The sequence below is a fragment of the Dunckerocampus dactyliophorus genome, chromosome 19 (genome assembly GCF_027744805.1).
Source record: "Dunckerocampus dactyliophorus isolate RoL2022-P2 chromosome 19, RoL_Ddac_1.1, whole genome shotgun sequence".
In the NCBI taxonomy this organism is placed as follows: Eukaryota; Metazoa; Chordata; class Actinopteri; order Syngnathiformes; family Syngnathidae; genus Dunckerocampus; species Dunckerocampus dactyliophorus.
Window position 1 is genome coordinate 14,106,777 of NC_072837.1, and position 19,195 is coordinate 14,125,971.

Here is a 19,195-nt window from a genome sequence, read left to right on the forward strand (position 1 = left end):
AGCTTCTTGATTTTAGGTCCATGTTGTATTCTTAATGTTGTAACCTGGAAGCTTGTCCCCATCAGACTGTGGTTCCTGGGAACAGAAACAACGCCAGGCTGCAGAACCTGTTCCCCGACACACCGTACAACATCACAGTGGAGGCCATCTATTCAGAAGGCCCCGGAGGACTCCTCAATGGAAACGGACGTACAGGTGATTGGGACAGCCAGTCTTTTACTGAAGGAATAGTCGTGCTGACATGATAGTGGTGTTTGTCTCTCAGTGGGCCTGCTGAGTCCAAGGAACCTGCGCGTGTCAGATGAGTGGTACACACGCTTCCGAGTGGCCTGGGACCCGGTGTCAGCTCCCGTGGAAGGATACAGACTCATCTACTCGCCACAAGGTGAGCTGCTTCCACACTGTCTATCTTCTTCTCCTTCCTGTCTTGACCTCCACCTACTTCCTCTGGCAGGCGTTGACCAGTCCATCGACTTCTTTGTGGGTGACGTGACCTCATACACTCTGCACAACCTGAAGCCCGGCACCACCTACGACGTTAAAGTCCTGGCGCAGTACAGCGGCGGTTCGAGTGCCCCGCTCCTCGGGCGCGGAACAACGCGTACGTTTTCATGTCAAATAGTTCAAATACTGTAGTTCCACTTCTCAAAGTAACAAGCAGGTCAGTGTGCTTAAGCTAAAGGTCTTGTTTTCCCTCAGTGTTCCTTAACGTGACCAACATCGAGACATACAACATCGCTCACGATAAGTTCTGTGTCAAGTGGACGCCTCACCGAGCGGCCACGTCGTACCGCCTCCGACTGAATCCAGTGGACCGTGAGTGCAGCATTCTTCTTCACCTATCAGTGGTACAGTACACGCGCTAACGATGCTAATGCGGCTAAGTTCCTATAAAGCGTCTGAGAAGACATGCAGCAGATGTTTGGACGCACATCTCCAGATGAGATCATCATGATGCCGCTGATGCACTGGTTTGGGGCGTGCCCCTTCATGCCGTTTATCTTCCGTGTGATTATTACACTCTGCAGGTGTTGACCACCGTCTTTTAATTGCGTCTGTTTGCAAAGAGGACGTCTTCTTCAATGACTGCTCGCTCTTTGTTTGCCATCTGTTTGAGATTGTCACACAGACACGGGTCAGCGGTTAAAGAGCAGGAGGAAGCGGCTGGGGAGGGCCAGCATGTAAATATCTATATGGTAGTGATTAGCGGGGCCGGGGCGCTGTGACGTGTTGCCAGAACAAACACGGCTCTGCTAGCACGAGACGCAGATGGCAGCTTAACCGCGAGCAAAGGGTCGGATATCCGGCTGAAATCAACCTCTCATGTTCACAAGTGTGATGACATCACCTCATCATGTGACCTTCATGTGTCCTTTCAGACCTCCATGGCACACTTATTTTCAACCTCCTTGGGCCATGTATCCTGAAAATGACAATTTCCTTGCATCTACAAGTGTTGCTATCACAGTCAAAGTGAGACTAGAATTCTTACTGTACATACAGTAGTTGAGTCTTTCCCCACAAGACTGCAATCTATTTGTGGGGGATGACGCCATGTTGCATTTGCCAAAAGTGAGTGAGAAATATGTTTAGAAATACACATGAACATTTGTTCTGTCTGTACTTTCTATTGTTTTTTTTAAATCTCACCAACAAAACGGAGCCGCCTGTGCTTGCTTTTGCATTGAGTGCTTTACAGCTGCACCTGCTGCTCATTTAGAGGAGTGATACATGCTTTCATGTCAGAATCGCCAAAAGTCTCTTCACTAGATTTGTCACGAGTGGGTTTTTTGAAAAAGAGTATCTGGAGGATCTGGTTGCAAAATTGGCAAAGTTGCAAAATTGGCAAAACTGATCCCTCCTGCTCTGTCTTCTTATATTCTCTGGCAGACCAGGGACGTTATACTGTGTTTATAAGCAAGGGCGACCAGGTGCTGGCAAATATATTTGTGTCTGGTATTTACACAGCAAAGCCCCATGGGGTACTTTGGGCACAAGTGGTTAAAAACATCCCAACGACAACATGTTAACAGACACTTGGCCCTCATGCAAGCTGACAGTGACGTCCAAAGTGTAAATAAATTACTTTATCATCTTCTGTTTCACTCACAGCGTCCAGTAGAGGTCAACACGAGATCACCATCCCAGCTGGTGTTCCTCAGTACTGCTTTGATGGACTTTCTCCCGATGCCCTCTACACCGCCACCGTCTTTGTCCAGACGCCCAACCTGGAAGGACCCGGCGTCAGCACGAGAGAGAGGACCTGTGAGTGTTCATGTCCAGTACTGATCCAAAACATGAGTTCATACAGATATGCTGCTAACAGCCTCTGTGTTTGTTGCAGTGGTCAAGCCAACGCCCGTCCCCACACTGCCACCCACGCCCAGCCCGCCGCCTACCATCCCCCCCTCATGGGCAGGTAGGCTTCACCTATCGTCATTCACATGCACACCGTCTGAAATGTGCTCCAAATGTTTGAGTCATGACAAGGTGTTGTTTGGCTGAGGTTGGGGGCGTTACCTTCACGTGACTGACAGCTGATCTGGCGTGTTGTGTGAAGGCATTTGAGTCATGTGACTTGATGATAGTCATCAGGAAGTGAACATTTGGTCTGAATGGCTCAGGTCTTTTCATTCAGGCTCGGCCGAGATTGGAAAGTCCTCAAGAAGCGTTTTGGCTGTGACGCGGCTCTTAGCGCCAGGTCCTTCTGGGCCGAGCCCGTGCCAGCACATTAATGGCCGCCACATGTGGCGCCGGTTCACGAAAGGAACAGGCCCCTAAAAAACACTGCTGTCGTAAAAAGAAGTCCAAGTCATCAGTGCTGTGTGGACCAGGATTAAGTATGCACATCTGTGACCCAATGTGAAGCTCTAACCATGACAGAAACTCAGTCCTTCACTTTCTTCGTAAACACGCTGATGGTGGACTGGTACAGCGCCTCACTGTTTTGTTTTCCTGCCACAGTGTGCAGAGGTGCCAAAGCGGACGTGGTGTTTCTCATCGATGGCTCGTGGAGTATCGGCGAGGAGAGCTTCACCAAAGTTGTGAATTTCGTCTCCAGCATGATCGGAACCTTTGACGTCATCGGCCCTACTGGGATGCAGGTTTGTGTCACCACCGGTACGCAATGAAGAAGAACAGGTAGAAGAATCTTCTGCTTCGTTGCTTTGTGCACGTCAGCGTGTAACAGAGAAGCATCTACTTCACCAATATCACTTCCATCTGGACCCTGACGCTTGAGCCACTGGGACATTTTGTCCATGGCACCGTCCCTTTGTGCTGATCCAGTCTGATACTCACACATATTGGCCTACATTGAAGAAAAATAATACAACACACAATTCAACAAATTCAATTGAACAAAAAAGGCGCATTGTCAAGAGAAAAAGTTGAATTGTTGATACTAATAGCCAACAGTAACATTTTTTTTGCCTTTATACAACATCTAAGAAATGTTTGCACACCCGTATATTGGTAGACCATCTAAGACCACCGAGGGTGTTATACTGAAAAACCCAAGGATTCGGGGCCACTTTGATATTTGTCATTTTTAAACAGAGTAAAACCAACCTGTGTAGCTGTACTAAGACGTTATATACTGTATAGCTTGGCAGTAGCTTGAGACCTTACATAATTCCATTTCAAATGTGACAGTGATACTACATTGAGTATTTCACACAGGTTTTTCTAAAGTTCAGATCAGTCGTTCTAGATGTGTGCAAATTGAGACCCTTGGTCAAAGACTTCACTAGCCCCATGGCTTTCTGACTCGCTCTTGTTTTTCAAGAGTTTTTTTTTTTTTTTTGTCAAATATGTGGTATATCAAATGTGGTATTGACTGATAGTCTATATCCGATCCATCACTCAGTATATCGGCCTTCTCACACTTTGGCTATTAAATGCATCCATCATAGGATTGAATACAATTGGCCTGAACTACGCACGTCAGAAGAGGGCCTGGTACTTCTTCAAGCATGCAAGATTGGCTGTTGTGTCACAGCAGACCAGCAAAAGATATCTATTGGTTCCATTGAGTTGTCAGTCAAAAGTTTGACGTTCACAGTTGTTGTCTTAGCTAATGCATCCGTGCTCACCAATGTATTATTCATAAAATATGAAAAAATATATGCATCTGACGAAAATAATAGAAGTGTGCAACAACGATTAGTGTGCCTTTATGGAAGTACGGATTGGTGTAGACTAACTACTTTACTGGAGTACATTTACTCACTCACTGTCATCGTAATAGGAGCATTTTTGTTTCTTTAGTGCAGAAATGTTTTCAGTTCAGTATCAGCGAAATAAGCTTTTAAATGATGTGGAACAGGCTGTGGCATAAAAATAGGGGGCGGTTTTGTCTCCTTCCATTACGATTTTTTGCTATTTTTCAGCTTTTGCTTTTGTTTTTTTAGTTCTCTTGTTTAATTGTATTTTTTAAATATGCAGAGGGACCATAAAAAACAAGCTACAGCCACAAATGGCACCCGGGCCGCACTTTGGACACCCCTGCTTTAAGAATAAGATGTTGTGCTTGCTGTGTCTAATATTTTAGTCAGCCTAGTCAGTTTTTTTTGTTTTTTTTTAAGACAATGATGTCACTTTGCACACAGGTGTCGTTCGTGCAGTACAGTGACGATGCAAAGACAGAGTTCAAGTTGAACGCGTACCAAGATAAAGGTGTTGCCATGTTGGCGCCTCATCACATCCGCTACAGAGGAGGAAACACCAAAACAGGTCGGTCGCTCTAACACACACACACACACACACACACACACACACACACACGTGCGCGCGCATAACCACACCCCCATACATACCCACACACACATCCATGTATGCTATGCTTGTCAGGAGTGGCTCTGAAGCACACGTATGAGAAGGCCTTCTCTGTGGAGAACGGCATGAGGAGGAACGTCCCCAAGGTGGTGGTGGTCATCACAGATGGACGTTCTCAGGATGAAGTGAAGAAGAATGCTGCCAAGCTGCAGCACGCAGGTAAGCACTTATCTCCAGTTGTGTTCAAGCTCCCTGGGCCTTACAGCAATACAACATTACACCTTACACAATAAAACATTTGAAGAAAAGTCTGGGATAGATCTTTCCTCTAGTTTGCACCTGTCCCATTTCCAATTGGACGTTGCAAATGAGTCGTCATAATCATAGTCTGCTGTTGTCCACTGAAGGACACGAGTGCCTGCATTCAAGTGTTTGTTTTCACCTCGTCTCCAAGGTTACAGCGTCTTCGCCGTCGGCGTGGCTGACGTGGACTTCGTGGAGCTGCAGGAGATCAGCAGCAAGCCTAGCGAGAGACACGTCTTTGTTGTGGACGACTTTGACGCTTTTGACACCATCAAGGAGAACCTGATCACCTTCATTTGTGAAACGGCCACGTCAAGTAAGTGTTCCTCAAGGTGAAAGTGGACAGGAAGTGGACAGAGGACATCCTGTCATGTTGTTTTGTTGTCATGCAGCGTGTCCGCTGATCTTCGTCAACGGCTTCACGTCTCCTGGTGAGTAGACCAGACCCCATTGCTGCATGTGCTTCTGCTGAAGGAGACAAACTATCATGAATTGCTGTGGGACAGGTTTCAGGATGCTGGAGACTTTCAATCTCACGGAGAAAACCTACGCTCAAGTGAGAGGCGTCTCCATGGAGCCTGGATCCTTCAACAGCTTCACGTCCTACAGACTCCACAAAAACGCGTTCCTGGCGATGCCCAGCACGTGAGTGACTTCCAGTTTGTTAGCAAAGAAAAAAGGACTCACTAGCTAGAAGCTGCTTCTTTGCAAAATATGTGACAATTCTTTGGGTGACTGAGTTCATGATGCTGAGAGAAGACGTCCGACCAGAACCTGATCCTGATCCTGGTCCTGGTCCTGGTCCTGGTCCTGGTCCTGAGTCTGCACGTTGCGCCAGAGTGTGCTCATGTGGAATGTTGTCTTTGAATGGGCAGCAAAGTGTGTTTGTAATCATGCAACTTGTCTTCTGGTGACAGAGATGTGCACCCTGAAGGCCTGCCTCATGTCTACACCATCATTCTCATGTTCCGCCTCCTACCCGACTCACCGGCTGAGGCCTTTGACATCTGGCAGGTGTCCAGTCCGGATCACAAACCAGAGACCGGAGTCACTATTGACTGTAAATATATATATATATATATATATATTTGTTACATAAAAGTACACCACAAAATTGCAACCGTTAAAGCAGGGGTGTCCTGGGTGCCCAGGGGCCATCTTCAGCCAGCAGCCTGGTTTTTATTGGCCCTCGGCATATTGTAAAAATAAAAGAATTGGTTGTTAATGAAATACATGATTAGATATTACATTAATTAGCTATATAATAGCAGCTATAACACAAAGCTAAGGTGTATTGTTCAGATATTTTATCATATGTTGACATACATTGCAGTGTTTTTAGCATCTTTAATGTATAAAATGTGTGAAAGTGACACCCCCTCTTTAATTTCTATCTACAATCAGGTCCATAAATATTGGGACATTGCCACAATTCGTATCTTTGTTGCTTTCACTACCAGTGGCGGAGCCAGGAATTTTTCATTGGGGTGGCCAAGGTGAGACCAATACTCACTAACATCGGGGCAGCAATAAGTTGATACCTGAAATGTCCAGATGGCCAGTGGGGTGGCCGGAGAGGGACCGGGGTGGCCACTGCCACCATGTAGCTCCGCCACTGCTCACCACCACAATGGATTTGAAATGAAACGAACAAGATGTGCTTTAACTGTAGACTTTCAGCTTTAGTTTGAGGGTGTTTACATCCAAATCAGGTGAACGGTCTAATATGTGTCTCCAACATTTTAAGGGACCAAAATGAATGGGACACTTGCTCAGCTGTTTTATGGACAGGTGTGTGTTATTCCCTCAGTATCCAAGGAGCCGATAGAAGGTCAACAGTTCATTTCAAGTGTGCTATTTGCATCTGTTCCTGGAAACTCTTATGAGTTTACTTATATGAGATTCAAAGAGCTGTCACTGTCAGTCGTGCAAGCCATCATTAGGCTAAAAAAGTCGAAACAAACCCATTGGAGAGCTAGAATTAGGTGTGGCCAAATCAACTGTTTGGAATATTATTAAAAAGAAAGAACACACCGATGAGCTCAGCAACAAGAAAAACTCCTTCACAACAGTTGGCCACATCAAGAACACTCTCCAGGAGGTAGGTGTATGTGCGTCAAAGTCAACAATCAAGAGAATACTTCACCAGAGTGAATACAGAGGGTTCACCACAAGATGTAAACCATTGGTGAGCCTCAAAAACAGGAAAGCTAGATAAGCGTTTGCCAAACAACATCTAGAAAAGCCTTGACAGTTCTGGAACAAAATCCTGTGGACAGATGAGACAAAGATCAACTTGTACCAGTGTGATGGGAAGAGTATGGCGAAGGAAAGGAACTGCTCATGATCCAAAACATACCACCTCATGGTGGTAGTGTCATGGCATGGACATGTGTGGCTGACTATGGAACTGCTTCCCTTGTGTTTACTGACAATGTGTGAATGCTGACAAAAGCAGCAGGATGGATTCTGAAGAGTTTTGGGCAATATTATCTGCTCATATTCAGCCAGATGCTTGAGAACTCATAAGACGGCGCTTCACAGTGCAGATGGACAATGACCCGAAGCATGCTTTGAAAGCAACTAATGATTTTTTTAAGGCAAAGAAGCGGAACATTATGCAATGGCCAAGTCAATCACCTGACCTGAATTCACTTGCTGAAGACAAACCTGAAGGGAAAATGGACCAAGAACATGCAGGAACTGAAGACAGTTCCAGTATAGGTCAGGCCGAACATCACCAGGGATGAAACCCAGCATCTGGTGATGTCTTTGCATTCCAGACTTCAGGCTGTAATGGACTGCAAAGGATTTGCAACAAAGTATTAAAAACTGAAAGTTTGATTTGTGATTTTTAATTTGTTGATTACTTTTGGTCCCTTAAAAAGTGCGAGGCACATCTACACTGTTCACCTGATTTGGATGTAAATACCCTCAAATTAAAGCTGAAAGTCTGCAATTAAAGCACATCTTCATCGTTTCATTTCAAATCCTTCGTGGTTGGTGTTTAGAGCCAAAAAATGAGAATTGCCTTGATGTCCCAATATTTATGGACCTGACTTTATGCAACCCTCAGTGGGAAAAGTTTGCACCCTCCTGCTTTCATGGAAACATGCTGGCAAGTGGAGCAACTTTGGGCTCCCAGGGTAACCTTTTAGGACAAGAGTCTCCTAACAAGCTTTGGGACGTCAGTGGTTCTGCTTCTTGGCTGACAGCTTGGACCAGATCCTCTAAACCTGGGGTATCCAAACTTTTTGCGCGCATATAGAAAGTTTAAAGAATGCAGGGGCCACTTAGATATAATGATGGGATTTTTATTAAATGTGTTAAAACCACCGTGTCGGTTAAGATATGTGAAATATATGACAATAATTATGATTATTATTCTTAGTGTAATGTCTTCTTCCACTTTTTCTCTCTTCAAAGTGTGGTCCTAATCCTCATCTTAATGTTTCATTTCATCTTTAGAATATTACCCGGGGGCCACATTTTGGCCAACCCTGTTCTAAAGAAAGAAATGTTTTCTTAGCTCCAGTAACCTTGAACATGACACCATTGGAGTCCATTTGAGGTTCTGGTGGGCCACCAGAATAAATTCAATGTGTGGGAAGTAGCTGTTTTATTCCATGTGAGCTTTGAATGAAAAGGAAAATGTTTATTAGATTTCCTGATTGTGATGCAGCTCTCTGATTGGCCGCTGAATACTTCAAGGAGCGTTTTGTGACTCCAAAATTCCAGAACCATTGCAGACATCCTGATGACATGAGTATTTTTTTTCACTGAAATGTGTTCTGGTGTGCTCAGCCTCCAGACAGACCGTGTCCTTTTACAACAAGGACGAGCGCGGTGAGATCCAGCGGGTCACCTTCGATGAGCCTCAAGTCAAGCAGATCTTCCATGGAAGCTTCCACAAGGTGAGCACAGGAATGAACACCACCCCACCCAGAACCAGACCCACTTTGTTACACTTGGATGTGAAAAGATCGACTAGAAGCAAGTCGATAACATGACACATCCCCTGCTGACCCCAAAAGCCAACAGAAGCTTCTACAAGCTTTTGATTGTCTCAGCAGAACCTTATGCTGGGATTATGTAATGATGCCTGACATTCCATGAATGGAATCAATGGTGGCTGCAGGAAAGTTCGTTTGTTAGCAAACATGTCCCCGCACTGCAGAGAGATGATTCCTGATGGAGTCAAATATTCCCTCTGATGGTCAACAATCCTCAAACATTCCAGCCCGCTGCTGTACCGCACAATTAGGGTCGACTCGTAGGCCCTGCGGTCCCTGCTGGCGGCCTCGCCTGGAAAATATTGGGTCAGTGCTATTGCAGTAAAACAATGACATCAGAGCAGCCCAGCAGCACCAGCAAGAAGGAAAGGGCGGGGGGCTCTCCCCCACACTCCTGCCTCACATTCGCTCGCTTGCTTCTGGTAGCACATTTGGGAATTCTTGTGGTTGAGCCTCCCAGCGTGCCGCTGCATGCTGCAGGGCTGCCAGTGGAGGGGTTTTGGAGGGGGGCTCTTGGAGGTTTAACAATTTGTAATAACAGTGGAGGATGTCAGTGATTTAGATGGACGCTCTGATGATGACCCGCCGCCCCCCTCAGGACACGCCCCCCAGACGCGATCCATCTTGGTTGTCATCTTTTATCGGAATCTTTCCTTATCGGAATCTTTCCTTCTGGTTGCTGCGGCGGGAGGCGGCCTAGGAATGAAAATGTCAGAGTAGACGTGGAAATGAGAGCTTGTAGACTCCAGATGGAGTCACAAGTCGTCCATGAGTGTCAAAGTCCAACCCAGCCTTCGTCACATGCACTTCTTCATGGATGTCTTGGACTAAGTCCTGCACATGTTTGCTTCAGATGTGCTGGCTTCACACGCACACGCTTGACCCTCCCCTCCACATGCAGGTCATCAGTCAGGCTGGGTCATAAAGCTTCAGCCCACGTCTGTATGTTGCCAGGTGGACTGAAGTGCTTGGAACCAGTCTTCTTCTTCTCTACACAAGACTTTCTTTCTGGAAAGCGTTGCAGTGTGTCTGGGGAAATTCTTTTTTGTGCACGCTTCTGGACTCAGCTTACAACTCGCCTTACAACTTAGTCTCGTGTGACATCATAACATCATGACTTCATAATATGGTGACATTAAAACGTGACATTATAAAATCATGACTTCATAATATGGTGATGTTATTATATGACATCATAACGTCTTGACAAGATGACATGATGAGGAGGTGTTGCTGTTGGATGATGGAGATGTGTGCCCTGTGGCTTCAGTGAGCCTGATGATGATGATTGAGCGGCAGGGATTTGGGAGGTTTTACTCCCAGATGTGATTTGTTTCCAATTAAAAGTGTGAAAATGATTTGTCGGCAAAAGGGGAAATGTCGGAGGTGGAATAGGACAGTTTAGACTTCTTTTGTTATGATGAGTCTTTTCATGATAGTAACCAAATCAGGGATGCTTTTTACATGGGGGTGAGGCATACTGGAAAATCAGAGGATGCTGGGTCTTACCGGTATTTTCTAATTTTGAAAAAAGGCTTAAAGCAATCCAGTATGTTAAGAAGTTTTAAATGTACTTAGAGAAAAAAAACAACCTTTTTATGTCAGTGTTATTAGCATAAACATTTCTACTTTCTCTTCATATTGTGAGTTTTTGCTCTATTTTTCCCATTTTGTTTGTTTGGTACAGTCATCCCGTTTATCATGGTAAATTGGTTCCAGACCCACGTGATAAGTGAATTTTCACCAAGTTGGAGTCCTTATTTATAAATGGAATATTTTTGTAGTTGAAGGATAGAAAACTTGTTTATGACCTTCTAAATACGGATTTTAACATTAGAGCCCCCTACACATGAAATAACACCCCTATAGTCACCTTTACACTCCTATTACCCAATATAGCAGACATAATAAGTAAATAAGCCATTTAAGACATAAATAATACTCATGCTCGTGTGTATTACTATTAATGTCTTCCCTGTGGGACCTGAAAGAGAGACGGACAGCAAGTGACATCGGAGGTTCAGAGTTGAGTTTTAACTTTACATTGGTAACGGCTGCAAAAGTAGCCTGTGTTTAAATTTTCCTTATTATTATGTATTAGGGATTATTGTGCTTGCTGTGAGATAATCCAAACCTGCTGTAAAAGCCTGTTTTTCCAGCGATCAAGTCTGATCCTTGTATGTCAGTAAAACTACTGACACCTAGTGACCAGTGTAGAATACTATATTTCATCAACGTCATTGGATGTGTCATTTACAGTATATGTATATTTTAGTCCATCAAGTATGTTTGAAAATGCATAATTTAGGCCAAAAAATATCTAACATTAAATATGAATTTGTTTTGACTAATAATAGGCCATATTCAAACAGGAAACTGCATGATTTCTTAATATATTTTTTAAAAAAAACGTTAATCCGCGAAATTTGAATTGTGAATTGGCGAGGGGCGACTGTAATTGTATTTGTAAAATGTGCCGCCTAAATGCTAGTACTGCTAATAATCAGAATCAGTATCAGCTTTATTCGGCATGTGTGTTACCACACTAGGGATTTGACTCTGGTCAACATCACTCTCTGTCACAAAGTATATATGCAAAATATCAATAAAATATATGCAAGCGTAAATAATAAATGGTTTATTTTTTAAGGGAGGCAATGGTCCACTCAGTGTTTGAACACTGCAGCACATTTCCAAAAAACAGGATCAGAATTTTAAAAACTGTAATGTTTGTATCTCTTCTCCTCTCAAGCTGCACATCCTGGTTTCCTCCACGGACGTCAAACTCAACGTGGACTGCCAACATGTGGCCGAGAAGCCCATCAAAGCTGCGGGAAACACGTCCAAAGATGGCTACCAAGTCCTGGGAAAAATGTCCAAGTCCATCGGCTCCCGAGGAGAGTCAGCGACTGTGAGTGTCCAAACTCTTGACTGCCAAGCAAAATGTTTTATTATTTATCTCTTGTTGTTGTCATAGGATTATTATTAATTGCAGTCCCTTCTTGTACTGTAGCAGATCATTGTTTTAATGTGCATAGTGACAGAAGCCCTCTAGAACTTTGTACAATCTCAGTGCGTGTGAAGCTGGAACAGAAGGAGAACATTTGCTCTCAGCCACTCGTCAGATAATAAAAGGAAAGATGGAGTGTGGCGCTGAGAGTCTTTTTCCACAACTGCAGATAAAGTCTTTTGTTGTGCAAATGAAAGGTCGTAAAGTTTGGATTTTCTTCTCTGTTGGTGATGAAGGATGTGTCAGAGACATGCTTCTTTTTCTTTTTCTTGTCTCTGTAGTTCCAGCTGCAGATGTTTGATATTGTGTGCACGTTGGCGTGGACCAGCAGGGACCGCTGCTGCGACCTTCCATCCCTGGTCAGTAACCATGGCAACCATTGAACAACAAACACGTCCAAGTACTTTCCTGTCTTGTTTCACCTGGGACGGCGTGCGCGTTACACCTGCTTTGGCTCAAAGTGCGTGCACGCAAAGTTCACGGCCTTCAAAGCGCAGCAACGTGTCTCGTTAAAAAGCTTCCTGACGAGCGCAGCTGCTCTCCAAGGCCAATCAGCACCGCCTGTGTCACAAAGTCAGACAAATAAACACCATGTGACGCGCACACGCACACCTTTTTCTCATTAGTCATGCGACGCAGAGCGAGAGCTAGAGATCATCATCATCATCCATAGCTTTGTACACTGAGAGGAACATGGTAGCTTTGACAGTCTGGACTTTGTCAGCCTGACGCCTCCTGGCTCCTCCTCCTCTTCCTCACCTTTCCCACGTCTCCTCTTGTCCTTTGTCCATTAGAGAGATGAGACCAAGTGTCCGTCCCTGCCGAATGCGTGCACGTGCACCTCGACTGGCAGCGGACCTCCTGGACCGCAGGGACCAGTGGTAAGAAGCAGAATACACACACACACACCCCGTCACTGGTAAAAGTGGTCGCCATGACGACACACACATGACCAGCAGGTGGACGCTACTACAGAGGACATTTCATATAACGATCGGATGCTTGCATGAGACAAGTGTGCAGCAGCAAGCCTGCTAGGAAAGTGCAGCTTCTCCATGACTTCACAAAAAGCTTCAAGGCAGCAAATGATACCTTGTGTGTGCATCCGGCTGCTCGTCCTTTGGTTGCCAAGGACCACAGCGGTGAAGATGCACAGCAAAACAGAAAAGACGGCCAGATTGTCATGGCAACACAGTCAACCACACGAGCCGCATCACACTTTCTTTTTAACTCTTTCTCCTTTTCATATTATCACATGACCAGAAATCATGCTGACATCAGCGCCTTCTTCTTCCTGCTTAGGGTGCACCCGGCAGCAAAGGACCACGCGGTGAAAGAGGAGAGCTCGGATCTCCCGTAAGTTCCTTAAAAAAATACACAACTGTTACTACTTTTAACTATTAAATAAATACATTTGATCTATGAAATGTTTTTTTTCCTTATGTGACTAGAACTGTATGATTTCTAAGTATAGAATGAATGAATAATGGCTACAGTATGGCACTCTGGGAGCTTGTCAGGCTTGTGAGATGCAACGCAGGTGTAAGCCATTTTGACTCTTATTGTTATTATTAGTGATGGCTGATAATAACGATGACGGGTGGTAATAATGATTAAAGTGTTGTAATTTATTTTTGTGCACTATTTGTGTTGTTTTTTAGTGTCCATTTGGTGTTTTAAAAAAATAGACATTATGTACAGTATATTGTTGTTATTGTTGTTGCTGATATTGTAATCATTATTTTATATTTTTGTAGTATTGTATTTGTGTGTCTTCTCAGTTGATTTGTGTATATTAATTAAATAAATATTAATTAAATAATTAATTCAATAAATGAATTTAACAAACAAAAACACACAACTGATCATCTTTACTGCTTCTCATTTGAACTTTCATCTCTTTCACAGGGACCAGCGGGCCCGCATGGAGACATTGGAGCGCCAGGACCCATGGGCCTGCCTGGCCCACAAGGACCCAGCGGACGCTCAGTACCAGGAGAGGCTGTGAGTGCACAGGCGCACACGCACACACACGCACACACACCATCAGACACAGACAGAGAGAGAGAGATAGACAGTAAATCCAGGATGAGCAGGGATTATGAGCTGAGTGGTAAAAAACCTTCCTTTACGTCATGGATGATTCCAGCTAATAAATCAAACATTCTTTATGTCTTTTATTTTGGAAGCATTTGGAGACATGTCAGTGATGTCTTCCTGTTAGCTCAAAGCGTGCTAATCAACATCTTTACAAAACGACATGGGAAGAGTGTACAGAGTGAGACATCTCTGCTGTGTTGATTATGTTGCTTCTTCCTTCAGGGCCGTCCTGGACCCAAAGGAGAACCTGGTGACTCAGGCCTACCTGGGCAGAAAGTAAGTTCTGCTCTGGTTCTGGCGCTTTTGGCTTTTTTTCTCGTATGGTGAGGTTTCTCCAGCTGCGGTCCAGCTAGCAAGGGTTCTGGAAGTTTGAGGGCGGGCTCATGTGCAGGTGTCAAAACCTCTTTCCATGAGCACGTGGACCTCTTTTACATAAAATATATATTCAGTATTATGTTGGACGGGAAACTGGACCGTCCAGTACTGACAAGAACCAGTGTATGCGTCCAGATTGGGCCGTGTTATTGCTTACCTTTGACCTCCAGCAAGGTGTGGCTTGTGTGGGCGGAGATTGTATGCATCATCCATTAATGGCTGCTAGACCACGCCTCTTAATGGCCAATAAAAGGACGTGGAATACATTTCCTTTCAGTAAATGCAGCGCCTCAAAGACCAAAACCTCAATAAAAAAAACTACTTAATAGGCAAGGAAGATTTACTGTGTGTGCGTGCGTGTGTGACTGCAGGGCTCACCAGGACCTCGCGGGCCTATTGGACCCATCGGCACTGCCGGAGTGAGGGTGAGTTGCGTTTATTGGCCCACATATTCTTGAGTGAACGTGATCAGCTGACTTGTCCTCTTCTGGTCTTCAGGGTCCCCAAGGAAAGGATGGACTTGTTGGACCCAGAGGACCCGCCGGGCCCATGGTAAGAGTCGTCAACTTGTTGTAGACAGCAAAAGCAAACCAGCGCTGTGTCATCATCACAGCACTGCAAAAGTTCTGTCATCAGGGCCATCACACTCTGAACAGAACCATGACCACCACATGCATTACTAGAACTTGTGCTGCTTCTTGCTCTCATTGGACTTTCCTTGCAGGGACCCCCGGGCTCTCCAGGAGCGCCAGGTGCGGAAGGAAAAGCCGGGAACGCTGGAGCTCCTGGACCTGCTGTGAGTGTTGGCTAGCAGGTCTGAGTGCAAGAGTTCTGGTAGACTGAGTCTTTGTGCTTCTGCTTACAGGGTTCGGTGGGTCCAAAGGGAGACAAGGGAGAGCGAGTGAGTAGAACAGGAAGTGGTACTGATCACGGCCATTAGTGCTGGATTGGACCTTCACCTTCTGGACTTTGTGCTCCACAGGGTGACTTTGCTCCTCAGAACATGATGCGCTCCATCGCCAGGCAGGTTTGCGAGCAACTCGTCAACGGTAAGTCCTCTGCATCTTGGCGGTGCTGACCCGGCAGCCCAACCTGACTTCACCTGACCCTCTTTTCCCGCCGCAGCCCAGATGAACCGCGTCAACAACTTACTCAACCAGATCCCTACCGGCATGCACCGCAACAACAACCCGGGCCCCCCTGGCCCGCCCGGACCTCCTGGCAGGCCTGGACCACGTGGAGAACTGGGACCCGCCGGAAGGAACGGCTTCCCTGGAAATCCAGGCTTACCGGGGCAGGCCGGAGAAGCAGGTAGGAAGTCCTGCTGGAGCTTCATAATCACATGGTGTCAACACGCCAAATGCTGAGACATCTTTGCTTGTGTGTGTGCGTGTGTGTGTGTGTGTGTGTCTGTGTGTGTGCGTGCGTGCGTGCATGCGTGTGCGTGCGTGTGTGTGTGCGCGCGTGTGTTGCCTTCAGGGCTGGCGGGAGAGAAGGGCGAGCGAGGCTTAGCAGGTGTGGGACAGAAAGGCCCGAGGGGGCCCGCTGGTACGTTTCAACCTCCAATTGAGTCCACCTCCAATGGGCGGCCATGTTGGATTTTGTCCTTATGTTAATGACATTGTTGGTCACGTCTGTTGCTTTTTCCTTCATTCTTCACACACAATGCAGCGTCCTACTGTCCAAATGTCCATCAAATTTGTCCCACCAGGTCCACCAGGAGAAAGTAGGACAGGACCTCCAGGACCATCAGGCTCCACGGGACCACGCGGTCCTCCCGGTCGTCCCGGTTATGCCGGCGTCCGCGGCCCCCCCGGACCTGCCGGATACTGCGACTCTTCCCAGTGTGTCGGAATTCCTTACAACGGTCAAGGATACATAGGTATGTGATGTCACTTCCTGTTGGCGGCACCAAGGACGACCAATACATCGCTAGCTCTGAAAGATGTTAGCTTAGAACGCTCAACACATGATGCTAACGCTTTTTAACGCTCATTACACGTGCATGATGTACATCAAGTATATACGCTAGACACACTTGTAGTACACAAATACTAAAAAAGGTGCAGATGGAGTATTATGAGGTTAATATTGATGTTGGAGTATTGTGAAGTTAGTATGATCAAGTATTATTAGGTTGGTATTGATGATGAAGTATTAGGTTGGTATTGATGATGAAGTATTATTAGGTTGGTATTGATGATGGAGGATTATTAGGTTGGTATTGATGATGAAGTATTATTAGGTTGGTATTGATGATGAAGTATTATTAGGTTGGTATTGATGATGAAGTATTATTAGGTTGGTATTGATGATGGAGGATTATTAGGTTGGTATTGATGATGAAGTATTATTAGGTTGGTATTGATGATGAAGTATTATTAGGTTGTTATTGATGATGGAGGATTATTAGGTTGTTATTGATGATGGAGGATTATTAGGTTGGTATTGATCAAGTATTATTAGGTTGGTATTGATGATGGAGGATTATGAGGATAGTGTTAATGATGACGTATTATGAAGTTGGTATTAATGAGTATTATGAGCTTAGTATTGATGATGGAACATTATGAGGTTAGTATTGAAGATGAAGTATTATGAAACTAGTATTGGCGATGTAGTATTATGAAATTGGTATTAATGATGGAGTATTTTGAGGTTAGTATTGATGGAGTATTATGAACCTAGTATAGATGATGGAATATTATGAAGTTGGTATTAATAATGGAGAATTATGAGGTTAGTATTGATGATGGACTATTATGAGTTCAGTATTAATGATGAAATATTAAGAGGTTAGTGTTGATGATGAAGTACAGTATGATGGTGTTAGCATTCATTATAAAGTATTATGAGGTTAGCATTCATTATGAAGTATTGTGATGTTAGTATTGATGAGTGTGTTGCTGAGGTCGATGTTTGCGTGCATGCGTGCGAAGGCGAGGACACGAGTCATGGTTTGTTGTGTTGACACGTGTCGTCCTTCCAGGTTCTGCGTAGTCGCTTGTTTGCCGCCTGTGCCGCTTTCACTGACTTCCTGAAACGCTCGCTCATGCGCTGTGGAACCGTTTGAAGGAGGCTTTAACAAAGTTTGCTGCCAAACAACAAGAACCAGAACCAGGATCAGTACTAACGTATTGTGCATCATGAAGACCAAAGAAGGAGGAGGAGCATGCGGACGACAACAACAACAACGAGAAATACTAACCGTGTCACCATGGAAACAAACTCTACTTGCTTTGTTGCCTAGCAACCTGCTGCTTGCCATCAGTCGTATAATCATATCTATTCTAATCTAATCTAATCTCATCATGCATGTGACATGTGATGGCGTGTGAAGGCGTGTGACAGAATGTCAGCAGTAGAATCCTCATGAGCGGCTCGCCAGTCATACCCAATAAAGTGAAAGACACTTTGTTGACTAACATGGTTACATGCAAATGAGCTGCAGTGGCCCCGCCCCTCCTGTCTACTAACACCCGCCCCCTGAGAAAGTCCACTTTGTTGAAGCGGGCGGCGTGCTCTCTCCGAGCAGGCCGCTACCCATCTGCACCCGACGCCCGGGTGGTCCCAGTCCCCGAGGAAGACCAGTCGTCTCAGGAGCGGCGCCGGAAGAGGTCGCTGGCGAGGAAGGCGTCTGACAGGCTAACATCATAAGACGCCATCTTCTTCTTCTTGAAAGCGTGTGTGAATATTGATTAGTGTGCACGAGGGGGGGTTGTAACATATTTGCTTTTATATCAGCGCAGGTTCATTAAACGCAGCTTTTTCTATTTCTGTCCTGTAATCAGCCATCACCTCATTAAGATGCATTTTGTCGCACAAATGCACATTCTTATTTATTTCTCACACAAGAGGCATTTTTCAATAAAACTACTGAAAACTACCCTGTGTGTGTGTGTGTGTGTGTGTGTGTGTGTGTGTGTGTGTGTTTGTGTGTGCGTGTGTGTGTGTGTCTGTGCACCTCGCAGCATCAGAACATGATGGGAAGATGACATCATCACGCAGCACAAAACGTTCTTAGTAGCGGTACCAGATGACCTGACAAGAATGTTGTAAGATGATGTACCAGACCTGCTTCTTTATCACCATGGCAACATGGCATGCTGTCATGCTATATATCACGTCCCTATAGCACCATGTCATCAGGCGTTTGATGGCGTCATGAGGTCACGTGATGTCAGCTGTGGTGTGTGGCAAGATGGCGTCACGCCGAGGGTGACCTTCCTGTTGGAACATCACATCAGTGCTGAGGAATGTGGACCAGCAGGAATGTCCTCAACATCATTTGTCCCACAGCTTCTTTGCATGTGTGTGCATGAGCAGTGCAGGCTAGTAGCATTAGCTAGGCTAAATCCAAGTGTCCACTACATGTCCTGCTGAGGACGCTAGGTCGCCTGCCGGCTCCTTAGCTGGACACCTCTGACCTTTTGTTTACAAGACAGCGCTGGAAGTCCATGACCTTTGACCCTGTAAAAAGTGGGAAACCGGTGAGGAATGTAGGGCACGGGAATATTTAGGACATCATTCAGTGGTGTGCGTGCACATGCCATGTGCACATGCCACATCCATGTTAGGAAACTTCACCGTCCACATGAAGACAAGTTCTTGTCATCAT

General features: G+C 45.3%; 1 protein-coding gene across 4 annotated transcripts in view; it reads left to right on the top strand.

Moving 5' to 3' along the window:
* The window catches only part of col12a1b (collagen, type XII, alpha 1b), a 71,258-nt gene extending 52,828 nt beyond the window's left edge, over positions 1 to 18,430 (top strand). For 3 of the 4 annotated variants that reach the window (XM_054762549.1, XM_054762551.1, XM_054762550.1), the window contains 29 exons: positions 66 to 195; positions 266 to 385; positions 455 to 601; positions 700 to 816; positions 2,113 to 2,265; positions 2,345 to 2,419; positions 2,965 to 3,104; positions 4,611 to 4,734; positions 4,852 to 4,995; positions 5,231 to 5,395; positions 5,472 to 5,510; positions 5,586 to 5,724; positions 5,997 to 6,139; positions 8,884 to 8,993; positions 11,845 to 12,003; positions 12,384 to 12,461; positions 12,897 to 12,983; positions 13,405 to 13,458; positions 14,011 to 14,106; positions 14,425 to 14,478; positions 14,949 to 15,002; positions 15,076 to 15,129; positions 15,302 to 15,373; positions 15,443 to 15,478; positions 15,560 to 15,626; positions 15,703 to 15,888; positions 16,057 to 16,125; positions 16,289 to 16,459; positions 18,113 to 18,430. In XM_054762549.1, the coding sequence (XP_054618524.1) occupies positions 66 to 195; positions 266 to 385; positions 455 to 601; positions 700 to 816; positions 2,113 to 2,265; positions 2,345 to 2,419; positions 2,965 to 3,104; positions 4,611 to 4,734; positions 4,852 to 4,995; positions 5,231 to 5,395; positions 5,472 to 5,510; positions 5,586 to 5,724; positions 5,997 to 6,139; positions 8,884 to 8,993; positions 11,845 to 12,003; positions 12,384 to 12,461; positions 12,897 to 12,983; positions 13,405 to 13,458; positions 14,011 to 14,106; positions 14,425 to 14,478; positions 14,949 to 15,002; positions 15,076 to 15,129; positions 15,302 to 15,373; positions 15,443 to 15,478; positions 15,560 to 15,626; positions 15,703 to 15,888; positions 16,057 to 16,125; positions 16,289 to 16,459; positions 18,113 to 18,234 (3,105 nt within the window). In that variant the 3' untranslated portion in view covers positions 18,235 to 18,430. Of the gene's footprint in view, positions 1 to 65; positions 196 to 265; positions 386 to 454; positions 602 to 699; positions 817 to 2,112; positions 2,266 to 2,344; positions 2,420 to 2,964; positions 3,105 to 4,610; positions 4,735 to 4,851; positions 4,996 to 5,230; positions 5,396 to 5,471; positions 5,511 to 5,585; positions 5,725 to 5,996; positions 6,140 to 8,883; positions 8,994 to 11,844; positions 12,004 to 12,383; positions 12,462 to 12,896; positions 12,984 to 13,404; positions 13,459 to 14,010; positions 14,107 to 14,424; positions 14,479 to 14,948; positions 15,003 to 15,075; positions 15,130 to 15,301; positions 15,374 to 15,442; positions 15,479 to 15,559; positions 15,627 to 15,702; positions 15,889 to 16,056; positions 16,126 to 16,288; positions 16,460 to 17,566 lie in introns of all 4 variants that reach the window. The other variant, XM_054762552.1, reaches the window with a different exon arrangement.
* The last annotated feature ends 765 nt before the right edge of the window (positions 18,431 to 19,195 follow it).